Below are 13,155 nucleotides of genomic sequence, written 5' to 3'. Positions count from 1 at the left end.
ATAACTATGGGATTAGCTTTTAGGATGGTTGATAATGTCTGTCCTACTGCTGCTGCTGCTAAGTCGCTTCAGTCGTGTCCGACTCTGTGCGACCCCATAGATGGCAGCCCACCAGGCTCCTCTGTCCATGGGATTCTCCAGGCAAGAACACTGGAGTGGGTTGCCATTTCCTCCTCCAATGCATGAAAGTGAAAAGTCAAAGTGAAGTCGCTCAGTCGTGTCCGACTCCTAGCGACCCCATGGACTGCAGCCTACCAGGCTCCTCCGTCCATGGGAATTTCCAGGCAAGAGTACTGGAGTGGGGTGCTGTTTCCTTCTCCGATGTCTTCATTTTTGTCCATGAAATTTAAGTCAGTATAGTTGTTGCTTATGTTGAATATGTTAATCCTTAAGTACAGTTTAAGCCTTTATTAAGTTATGAATCACTTAACTATTTATTAATAACATTTCTGATCAGGTGGACATTCTACATACTCAGACTAAAATTGTTCAATATATCATCAAATAGTTATCAGCAATTTAAAACAAAGCTAGTTTTTATGTTAAATTGATATTAAAAAGATTTTATAGATGACATGTGCCTTTATTAATATTGTAATGTTACAGTTAGTATTTTTTTAGAAATAAAAGTTTACAAATTTATATTTAATATTTGAGCTATGCTTATGAATTTTTAAGAGAATGCATCCTTCAAAATTCTAAATTATTTCTGTAATTTTACTACCTCTAAAGTTAGTTAGTTGTAACATATATTGAAATGACACATTACTATTTCAAACTTTATTAATAGATAAAATATTTATTTTCTCTCACTTTTTGAGTCCTTTAGTAGTAAATACTGATGCATGTTATATATATTAGACATATAAACTTGCTTTCATTTTTTAAAGAGTAATGTCTTTTTGTCACATAGCTAATGTGTTATGTCTTTTTTTGAATTTGTACTTAACATGGAGAACATTTCTTAAGTGCTCTTGTTTTTAGAGAAGGAAATATTTATCTGTATTCATTTATTTAGAACATATATTGAACCTACTATTTATTCTTGTGCATTTTGTTTTTCCCTTAAAGTATTTATTATAGAGGTAATTTACTGTTATAGTATAAATGTACATTAATATGGATCTACATTTAAATTATTTTAGGCATGCAAAAAATTTGTTTCTTGTTTCTATATTATAAACATAAAATTAAACGCTCAATACTTATTTTGTTTTCAAGATTAAAAAATGAAGCTCCCACAAAGGAACAAGAATCTGTGTCTGAGGTAAATTATGTTGTATTTCCTACCTCTTAAAGATTTATACAATTGAAAGTATTGTTGGTGTGATTTATAAAACTTCAATTCAGTGTGTGTACATCCCTAGGAATTATTGTCATGTTATCAAAAAGAAAAATAATTGAGATTTTTGTTTTCGTTAAAAAATATCTAACTCAGTAAAATTATAAAGTGGTTTATTTTGACAAAGACATTATTACGTTTCACATGCTTGTTATTTATTTCAATTAGTAAGTAATGGAGATAATTTTATGACTTAAAAATTCTGAAATCATTAAAATATCACATATTTGACAGATTGGAAAATCTTTTTAGGAAATTCTATTTTCTGAGACTCAAGATTTAAATAATTTTTAATATAGAAATATTTTGAATACATTTTAGCTATCTTAAAAAGGCAATCTGAATATAACACTCAGAGTTATCATATAAATTTTTTACTGGGCAGTCTGGGCTTCTCTGGTGGCTCAGTGGTAAAGAATCCACCTGTACTTCAGGAGACATAGGTTCCATCTCTGGGTTGGGACAATTCCCTGTCAAGGAAACGGCAACCCACGCCGGTACTCTTGCCTGGGAAATGCCATGAGCAGAAGAGACTGGCTGGGCTACAGTTCACGGGGTCACAAAAGAATGGGACATGACTTAACAACTAAACAACAACAAAACTGGGCAGTCTAATGTATGAGTGTAGAAATAATTTTGCTTTTGTAGTTGCTTTCTTGATGTCAGTTCTTAAAATATTGCATAATATAGCTTGTCTCTTTCTGAGTAAAAGTGAAGCAAGGTAGGTTCAGCATTTATTTTTTGAGTAGCATTTCTATGTTGTAGAGTAAATAAGTGAAACCTAGGCAGTACCAGCCTTCTCCCATGTGGCTGTCTTTTACAGAAAGTTTTCTTTTGTTTGATAGATTTTTAGCTACAAATAAATGTCTTTACTAGATATATGATTTCTTGGTTACTGGTTTGTGTTTTTGAGGAATTGGTACATTTTATCTATTATGAATTTATATGTATACAAATGTTTCTAGTAGTCCCTTATTATTTTGATGTCTGTTGGGTCTGCAATGATAATCTCTTTTATTCTTGATGTCGATATTTTATGTGCTGTTCTTGTTTCTAATGTTATCATATATTTTACTTTTAATCTGGTTACAAAGACAATACAGTGTTACTATTTTTGTTTTAAATAGTCTTTTTTAAAGCAATTAAATACTTAAACAATTTTTGTATTCACCTTTATTCTTACCATTTCTAGGGCTTGCTCTTTCTTTATGTAGTTATTGGTTTCTGTCTGGTATCACATTCCTTTTGCCTAAACTTCATTTGAAATATCTCATGTTGCAGATCTACTGGTAATTATTTATTCCATGCTTTTTTCCTTCAAAAAAATCTTTTGTTTTTCATTTTTGAAAATAAATTTTTGATGAGTATAGAATTCTGGATTTACTGTTTTCTTTCAGCAGTTTACAGACATCATTTATTGTCTCTTGGCTTATATATTTTCTGATGAGATGTCTTACTATAATTTTTGTCTTTGTTTCTATACGGGTATGTAAGTATGATTTTCTTTGGTTACCCTCAAGGTTTTTTGTCTTTGTCTTTAGTTTTTATCAGTTTGAACAAGATGTGTCTTAAGTCTGGTTTGTTCATTTGTTTGTTTATATGTTTATCTATTTTTTTTGACATTCATCCTGATTGGTATTCTCTGCCCTGTCCTGTATCTTCTACTTCTGGGGTTTCAATTTCACACATGTTATACCATTTGATGTTAATTCCTGTTCTTAAATGCCCTGTTCTAGTCTCCCACCTCACCTCCCCCCATACTTTTTTTTTTTTTAAGTGTTTCAGTTTGGGTAATTTTTGTCTGTTGACCTGTTTACTGATTCATTTTTTTTTCAGTTGTTTAAGGTCCGTTGATGAACCCATCAAAAAATTTTTGCATTTCTTTTCTGTCATTGTGGTTTGCTTGGGTTATTTTCCCTAGCATTTCATTGGTTATTACAGTTTCTGATCTTTTGATAAAGTTTCCATCTGATCATGCGTATTTCCTCCTTTTTCTACCAAAGCATATAACATAGTAATCATAATAATTTAAAATTTTCTTTCTAGTAGTTCTAATAGCTGGGTTATATCTAAGTATGGTTCTGCTGATTGTTTTATCTTTTGACATTACAGATTTTTTCCCCTTGCATTTTCTGTGAATGTGTGATTGAAAGCAAGGCATTATGTGTTGGACTAAGATAAATAGTATCTGAAAATGGGCATGCCTTTTCTCATCTTAGGCCATTAATGTGAGATTTGGTCCACGTAGTAGTGAGTTGGGAGAAGGTAGTGACACCCCACTCCAGTACTGTTGCCTGGAAAATCCCATGGATGGAGGAGCCTGGTAGGCTGCAGTCCATGGGGTCACCAAGAGTCGGACACGACTGAGCGACTTCACTTTCACTTTTCACTTTCATGCATTGGAGAAGGAATTGGCAACCCACTCCAGTGTTCTTGCCTGGAGAATCCCAGGGACGGCGGAGCTTGGTGGGCTGCCGTCTATGGGGTCACACAGAGTCGGACATGAACTGAAGTGACTTAGCATCGGCAGCAGCAGTAGTGAGTTGACTTGGGTTTATTTTTTATCTCTATGGCTACCCTTCATATACTGCCAAGTTCAATTCCTGTAGTATTTCCTTGTGCTTAATGTGGAAGTTATGTTACTGGAGGGTTTTTTTTCCTCAGTATCCTTGCTCCACACTCAGCTTTAGTCTTTTTTTTGTGGGATTGAGCCATAGAGATTTTCTTTCTCTCTCTTTGCACTCTTGCCTTTCTTCCAACAGTACTGCTCTTGCTTATTATTTGATGTTTGCTATCCTAGTGGGCTTCCCTGGTGACTCAGATGGTAATCAATCTGTCTGCAGTACAGGAGATGTGAGTTCAATCTCTGGGTTGGGAAGATCCCCTGGAGAAAGGAATGGCAACCCACTCCAGTATTCTTGCCTGGAGAATTCCATGGACAGAAGAGCCTGGCAGGCTACAGTCCATGGGGTTGAAAGAGTCAGACATGACTGAGAGGCTAACACTTTCACTTTCTTTTCATCCTAGTGGTGGGTGGTAGGGGTTGGTGTGATGTTCTCTGTTGTCCTGAGGTTTTCAAGCTGGCTCTGTAGAATAGAAATGTTTTCTTCTGTCACCCAGCCACAGTTGGCCCCTATGCCCTGGGGACAACAGGGTTTGCCTCTCTTTTTTCCAAATATGTAAAGGCATGGACATAAAGAAAACCTATGAATTCATAATTTCTAACAACATCCATTGACTCTTTCCTGATATATTCATGTTGAATAAACTCATCAGACTCTTACTTTCCTTTGATTGCCCTGTTGCATCTGTGTCAAGTAAAACCAACCTTTTCATATACATCAACAAACTTCCTGAAGTTTATTTATTTATTTTTTCATTAAAAGCAAAAAAGCTTATGCTAAAAATTTAGCAGGCCATAAGCAGAGTTAAAGGAAGCCATATTACATGGAAGGCTACATAGAACAGTTTGGTCTGGGTACTTCTTTCAAGCATATATGTGCTGTGGATAGTCCCTTAATAGACCCAGGCATTTAAGTACACATGTAATATGGAGGATAGCTTGGATCAAACTTCAAGGTTTTGATCTGATACACTGGAGTGGAATCAGTGTTAAAACTCAATAGTATTTTCCTGTTGTCATATTTTCGTTTGTATAGTTTTACATTTTCTCCATCAAAATCAATTCCTTTCATAGTATATAGACTGTATATGGGAATTCATATTGTATAGTGGTTTTCTAAAACAGCCTCTGTTCTGCTGCTCTGTATACTGCTTTCATATCCTCACTATATGTATACCATAACCCTTCCCCTGTAGTCTTAGAGTTAGTTTAGTTTCATTATAACTAAGTAAAGGCTGAGAGAGAGAAGGTAGGTACAGATTCCTTTCTCTTTCCTTGCTTCCTTCCTTGGCTATTAGGGAACACTGGATAGCAAGTTCTAGGAATTTGTATTGGCAGCAAAGATTAATAAAATTATTTCCCTGTCCCCAAGGTGGTCAGAATCTAGTAGGACAATTAGACATGAAAAACTTATAATCCAATATTTTAAGTGTATCAGCTGTGGTAGGTTCACATGAAAAAGTATTTCTCCCTTTTTTAAAAATATTTTTTTCTCAATTCAAACATACACATAAAAATAGGGGTTCCCTGTTACTTCATTAATGAAATGACAAATTGGTCTATTCCTTTAAGGCTGCTTGGGGATATCCATAAAGAATTTCTAAGGTCTTTGTTTTTCTTTTGTGTTATGTTTTGGTTCTTTTTTTTTTTTTTCTTGGCTTTGTAAGTTTTTCAGACATAAGAGTTTGAGACTTTGTAAAATTACATTTTATCTTTATCAAATTAAAAGTTAAAAATTTGTGTGCATAGTTTATCATAAAAGTAGTGACTCATCTCCTTCACCCTTTTCCATTCAGGTCTTTAGAGGCAGCCATTTTCAACTCTTTCAGCTATTTGATCTCGTATTTATTTTATTATTATTTGTTAATAATATAACCGTATTTTGATTTGTCTTTTTTTGAACTATGACTGATTGTTAATAGTAGTTAAGGATTTACTTCTCTAGACCACCATCCCTACTTTCCTCTTTCCTCCTAACCGCAGCATCCCAACCAGGGCCAGAATTAGAGTGAGGCAAGTAAGGCCTCACCTCTGGCGAAAAATTTAAGGGGGCTTCAAAAAAATTTAATAATCAGATAAACATTTTCATTTATATTTTTAAGAACAAAAATTAATGCAAAGTAATCCATGATGAGCATAATTTCAAAGCTGTAATTAAAGACAGCATCCAGCCCTGCCCTTCTGTGACCCTAGAGTCATGCACATAGGGAACATAAACACAAGGTCTCACTTCTGTTTTTTTTTTATGATCCTTGTTCAGTCATGAGGGAAGGTGACACATTTTCATTGCTTGTAACTTCACGTTACTGCTAAGTAAAAGGGAAAGTTATTATTAATTACAAATCTATGTTTGTGATTTTTTTACATTATTAACAGCACTAAGGTAAGTAATACCGATGTTAGTTATTAATATATTTGACCTTTCATAAATAAGATTGATTTGATGAAATGTGAAAATTTTCTGAAAAAGTGTTTTCTTACCAGGAAACTTTATACTTTCTTCACTGAAAACAGTGAAATTTATTGTTACTCACTTGTTTATATAAAAAATATTTTTCACTACTTTTTTCACCACATTGGTCTGGAAATCTGGTGTATAGTTTTCTGTTGTTTATAGTAACTGATTCTTGTATTTTTCATACAAACATTTGTGTAGACCTGTTTGTTAAATATCATAACAATATTCAGTGTGAAATAATACTGAATGTGTTAATTAAAAATAAGTATTTAAAATTTATACTAAAATTCTTTAAATATAACATCTAAAAACTCAAGTGGTCTATTGTTTAGAAGAAGAAAAATGCATGTAAATGTAAAGGTTAATCAGAATTATAGGGAAGAGTAACAGGTTTGGTATAAAAAAAATTTCAGCTACTTGAAATCTAATGTTAACACTATTAGAGTAGAATTACTATGAAATTTAGAGTTAAATAAAGAATTTTTTTAATTGTGTGAAAAAGACAAGAAAATTAAATGTTAGAAATTTCAGAAGCTAGTAATATAAGCATGTGCAATAAAATAAGAAAATGCCATTGAATTAAAATTATAATTCATTGCAGCCACCTATTTCTAATAAAGTAAAATGATTTTAATAGAGCATAGGCCCATCCAAGAACAAAATGCAAATTTTAAAGTATGTCTTTCACCTGGTGGGCACAGGTTTTTCTAAAGCTGAGTCTTTTAAAAGCAGTCTAGTGGTGAGTTAGTTAATTGTGATTGGATTATTTATTCCAGAGAATCCTTGTCTTTAGTTTTTTTTCCTGTGGATTCTTTTTGCAAAAATGCAACGAAATTAAATATTTGCAACTCAAAAAATGGTTTCAAAGGTTTGAAAAATTTAAACAGAATTTGTGATAATGAAAATTTCATATTTCATCATGATGCTTTTTTAAATGGACATGTTTTTTAATGTGTATCCAAACTGATAGTTTAATAGGTAATGCTTTATAAAATGTGATAAAATACATGAGTGACTTTACATATGTATGTTTTGTACAAAAAATAATTTCTCTCAAAGGATCACAAGAAATTATTGGAAGTTCAGATCCTGAAATACTCTAAATTCAGTTGAACTAAAAACATTAAAATCATATAGCTAATCATTAAAAATATTCTGTGTTTCATTTGTATAGTAAAGTTCAAAACATTTATAGTGTTACTAGGAAATCCTGTTGTCTGAAATACTATGGAGAATGAAAGAAGTAAAACAGTCCTTTTTACTTTTTTATTATAAACCAGGTATAGTACATCATGAGTGAATGTTTTTGATTACCAGGTATATTTACATTAAGAATGATATCATTGCAAGAGAAGAAAGTTTCAACTTAATTGAAATAAAACAAGTTGGATAATTATACCTCAATAAAGCTATTATTAAAAATAAACTAGACATGGTCTAGATTATCACATTTTGATAAGGTAGAAAGGGATACTTATATAAAAAAATGGTCATGGCCAGGATATGATAATGGAATAGATATGGCAGATGTATACAAGTTTATATAAGCCAGTATTTCTCTCCCTAAATAATTATGCCAAATTTGTGCCTTTCTCAGCTCATAATCATAATTTAATATAAAAAATTATACATCTGTAAATTTAAATATCTTTTTTTTAGTATTGTACAAAGGATATATATTTTAGGAGTAGGGTAATATAGCGAGCAGATGAAATATTCTTGTCAGTTCTGAAAACAATATTAAAATCACATACAGATCCCTGATAAGCATCAAGATTAAACTCAAGCAAGATACTTGATACTTTACACACAAATTATAGACATTTATCAGCTATGAGAAGAAATAGTTTCAAATGTCAAAATACTTTATTTTGAGATCAAAAACATCTTGGTAAAAATACATTACAGATTTTTATAAAAATTATCTGTATTTTGAACAAAGTGGCAAAAGTTTAATAAAGTTTTACAGTTAGAAAACATGACCGTGTATAAATCTCCATGCTTTATAAAAATCCTATTCTTTTGCTTTCCACAAATGAGAGAAAGTAATGTTGAAAGTGTGTCCAGTGAATGTAAAACTTGAGCAAGAGATGTGAATATTCTCCCTGAATTTGAAAATAAATGAAAAAGAAATTGGCAATGTATGATTCACTAAATGAGACTATTGATAATTATGGGAAAAGTGATTATTAAGTAAACATTCAGGTTATAAATGCCCTAACTTCATATTCGAAATAGATATATGAAAAGTTAAATAAAATGTCTTCAGATTTTGAACTTTTAAACTGGAGCAAAGTTATTTTCTATAAATTACATCTGATTTACAAAAAGTAGCTGCTGACTCAGTCCTTAAATATTTTGACAATAAAAGTTCTATAGAAATTTCGTATGAAGTAGTTGAAAGCAACATAGAATATAAGCAGTATATTTGTGTCTTCTAAAACTGATTAACAAAGTGATACCCAGATTTTAAAACAATGCCACGGTCACGGTAAAATGAAGTTTCAGTAAGCTAATTTTAAATTATTTAAAATTGTCATTTGATCAAGACAAATTGCCAAATATGATAGTTTACTTATTTGAAAACAAGATAAGAAAAAATTAGATTTTGAAAATATTATTGATGTGCTTGCTTCCACTAAAACCAGTAAAATAAAATAGTAACAAATTCTGGTTTTTGTTGGAATAAAATGTTTAAACTTAAACTACTGTTTGAGTTTAATATACTTACTTTTCAAGTTTTCAACACTTTTCATCTACGTAAGTGTTCTGTGGGGAAAAACTTATAAACTATACAGAGAGGAGGATTCTGAGAAGATGGCATAGTAGGAAGCACCGGGGATCTGGCTTCCCACCTAGACAGCAATTGCACAGGCTGAATCTATCTGATATAACTTTTTTGAAACTCTTGAGTCTGTTAAAGGCTTGTAACTTCCAGGAGAAGACTTGCAGAGTGAATTTCAGTTAACTTACATCAATTTAAGCACTTAACACTGTAGCAACCATATGGCAGGCAACTGTGCCCATGTTCCTAGAGCAGCTTGCATGCAACTTACGCGAGCTAGAGTGGGCAAAAAGACCTTGTCCTCCAGATACTGGGAATCTGTGCTGTTATCATTGATTGCTGCTTCTTAACACAGAGTTTTGAAGACAAGGAAGTGGGCTCAGTATTGCTGCACCTCCTCCCTTTCTTGCAAGCACCTTCCCCTCCAGCTGAAGTGACTTCCAAGGGATTTAAGTGCACAGTCCTTTTTCTTCCTTCATCTTTCTCTTTTCCCCCTTTCAGGAGCCAGATATTAACAACTTATTGAACAGTGACACAGTAATACATCTTTTATTACCCAAACCTTATTGGCCAAAGTCTTTCAACATTCACTTACAGAACAAATTGCCAGCCACTGGCATTAGTTTCTGCAAAAATCCCCTGGTCAATAATGTGTTTGGGGATTGTCCTAACACATTATTGTCCTAGTCAATAATGTGACTAGGACATTCAAAATCAACTGTATATGTGGGTAAAATTAGAAGTGATTGTATATGCCAAGGGAAAGGCTCAGAAAAGACATGAGAAGACCTCAGGTTTACACCTCAGGCTGATTTGGGAACAGAGATAGCCTACAACAATAAAAATGTTTTAATTAAAATAAAACCAGAAAACGCTGGGCTAGGGGGAGAATCTGATTCTCAGAGTTACTACATTATTAGACTCAGAGTACAACACTCTAGTGTTCAAGAAACAATCACAAGGCGTACAAAGAAACAGGCAAGAATGGCCCATTCAAGAGAAAAAATTCAACAGAAACTTCTGAAAAAGACATGTGCCAGATATACTAGACAAAGACTTTAAAGCAACTGTCATAAAGATGCCCAGAGAACAAAAGAAAGGTGTGGTGAAAGTCAAGAAAATAGTGTATGAACAAAATGGAAATATAAGTAAAGGGATAGAAAACCTAAAAAGAAATTCTGGAGATGAAAAGTGCAATAACTGAAGTTGAAAAATTCACTAGAGGATTCAAAGGCAGATTTGAAAAGAGAAGAATCAACAGACTTGAAGTTAAGACAGTAGAAGTTACAGAGTTTGAGGAACAGAAAGGAAACAGCTTGGAGAAAAGTGAACAGAGCCTACGGGAAGTATAGGCCACCATGGAGCAGACCAACATGCACATGATGAGAGTCTCAGAAGGAAAAGAGAGAGAAAGGGGCAGAGAGACTATTTGAAGAAAAAGAGATTGCAGACTTCCCAAATTTGATGAAATACATGAATATAACCATTCAGGAAACACAAAGAATTCCAAGTAAGGTGAATTCAAAGAGACCCACACTGAGACATATTATAATTAAACTTCTAAAAGGTAAAGCAAGAATCTTGAAAGCAGGAAGGAGAAATGAATCGTCACATACAAGGCATTCTTAATAATATTATCTACAGACTTCTAATCAGGAATGTTGGAAATCAACAGGCAGCGGGTTGATATATTCAAACCACTACAAAGAAAAAAAAGTATCAAGAATTCTATATCCCACAATACTATCCCTCAGAAGTTAGAAATTAAGACATTGTCACATAAACAAAACTAAGAGTTCTTGACCACTAGATCTGCCCTACCAGAAGTGCTCAGGGAATTCTCCATGGTGAGACAAAAGGGCAGTACATGAAACTCAGCTCTGTAGCAAAATAAGTATCTCAATAAAGGTAAGTGCATGGGCGGTTTAAAACTACTACTCTGTAACAGTGATTTGTAATTGTACCTAATACTTTTTGTTTTCTTATGTGGGTTAAGAGATGAATGAACTTAATAAAAACAATTAGTGTAAGACCAAATATTTCTCTAACTCTGCAACTCTAAATTTTGTTTCCTACATAAGTTAGGGTACTAATGCATTTAGTTTATATTTAGGTATATAATGAATAAAGTTGTAATTTTGTGACATTGACAAACAAAAGGAATGGGCATGGAACTATAAAGGAACAAGAGTTTTTGTATTGATATCTTATTGAAATTAGTGGGTATAAATTTGTGTTGGAGAGTTATAACTTAAACATAATCCTCAAAGTAACCACGAAAACAGCTGTAAAATATACACAAGGGGAAATGAGAAAAGAACTTAAACATTTCACTACAGAAAATCAGTTAAACAGAAAAGAGGTCAGTAATGCAGGAAATGAGAGCCAGACAAGTTATATAGAAAACAAACAGCACAATGACAGATAAGTCCCTCCTTATCAATAATTAATCTGAATGTAAGTGAATTAAACTTCCCAATCAAAAGATGAGGTTAGTGGAGTGGATAAAAACACATGATCCAACTACATGCTGTGTACAGGAGACTCACTTGAAATTCAGAGACACAAGGGAAAAGTGAAAGGATGAAAAATAGTCCATGCAAATAGTAACCAAAAGAGCATGGATGGCTTTACTAATAGACTATTAAAATAGACTTTCAATCAAAAAAGCTTATAAGAGAAGAGAGATATTATATATTAATAAAAAGTTTAATACTGCAAGAAGATATAACAGTTATGAATATTTGCACACCTAATAACGGACCATCAATTTATATGAAGGAAAAATTCAGAGAGTTGAAGGGAGAAATAGACTATTCTGCAGTCATAGTTGGAGACTTCAATAACCTACTTCCAATAATTGATAGAATAATCAGACATAAGTAGGGAGCTAGGAAGTTTATTAATAAACCTATTAGATTTTGCATACATACACAGAACACTGTACCCAGCAATGACAGAATACACTTTCTTGTCAAGTGCACATGGGACATTTTCCAGGACAGACCATATAGTATAAGCCACAAATTAAGCATCAGTGAATTTTAAAATATAGATGTCATACAAAGTATCTTCTCTGATCACATCAGGACAATATCAGGTATCAAAAAGGGAAAATGAAAAATTCATCAGATCATAGAAATTAACACACTTTAAAACAACCAGTGGATTAAAGAAATCACAAGGGAAGTTAGAAAATACTTAGATCTAAGAATGCAAGCAAAAACACAACATAACCAAAACTTTAAAAATTCAGTGGAAGTGATACTGAAGGAGAAATATATGGCTGTAAATCCTTACATTAAAAAATGAGAGATCTCAAAGCAACAACCCAACTGTACAACTTAATGAACTAGAAAAAAAAAAAAAAAAACGCAAACTAAACCCAGAGCTAACAGAAGGAAAAAAATAAGATTAGTGTGGAAATAAATAGAGAATAGAAAAGCAATAGAGAAAAATTGGCTTATTGCAAAGACCAATGAAATTGAGAAACCTTTAGCCAGAAATACTTAAAAAGAGAGAAGATTTAAATTATTAAAATCAGAAATGAAAGTTGGGACAGTAGAACTGTTTCTATAGAAACAAAAATGATCATAAGAGAGTACTGTGAACCGTATGCCAGTGAATTGGATAACCTACATGAAATGGACAAGTCGCTAGAAACTTGAAACAGCAGGACTAAATCATAAAGAAATAGAAAACCTGAATAGACACATAACTAGAGTGAATCAGTAAGCAAAAATCTAACAAAGAAAACCTCTTGACTTGACAACTTCTTTAGTGAATTCTAAAAAACATCTAAATAAGAACTAACACCTCTTCTTTTACACTTTTCCAAGCACTGAAGTGGAAGAAATAGTTCTAAACTCATTTTATGAGGCCAGCATTACCTTGATACCAAAGCCAGAAAAAGACACTAGAAGAAAGAAAACTAGACCAAGTTCCTT

At 32.7% G+C, this 13,155-nt stretch overlaps 1 protein-coding gene across 7 annotated transcripts in view; it reads left to right on the top strand.

Moving 5' to 3' along the window:
- The window catches only part of ZNF280D (zinc finger protein 280D), a 127,074-nt gene that overhangs the window by 100,035 nt on the left and 13,884 nt on the right, over positions 1–13,155 (top strand). For 6 of the 7 annotated variants that reach the window (XR_011465660.1, XM_070377965.1, XM_070377961.1 and 3 more), the window contains one exon: positions 1,222–1,267. Coding sequence is in view for 6 of the 7 variants with exons in the window: in XM_070377965.1 (XP_070234066.1) it covers positions 1,222–1,267 (46 nt within the window). In the remaining variant the exon portion in view is untranslated. Of the gene's footprint in view, positions 1–1,221; positions 1,268–13,155 lie in introns of those variants that run through there. The other variant, XM_070377969.1, reaches the window with a different exon arrangement.

The sequence above is a fragment of the Bos mutus genome, chromosome 10, assembly GCF_027580195.1.
Source record: "Bos mutus isolate GX-2022 chromosome 10, NWIPB_WYAK_1.1, whole genome shotgun sequence".
NCBI lineage: Eukaryota > Metazoa > Chordata > Mammalia > Artiodactyla > Bovidae > Bos > Bos mutus.
Note: the sequence above shows the minus strand (reverse complement) of the source record. Positions and strands in the feature narration are given on the sequence as shown.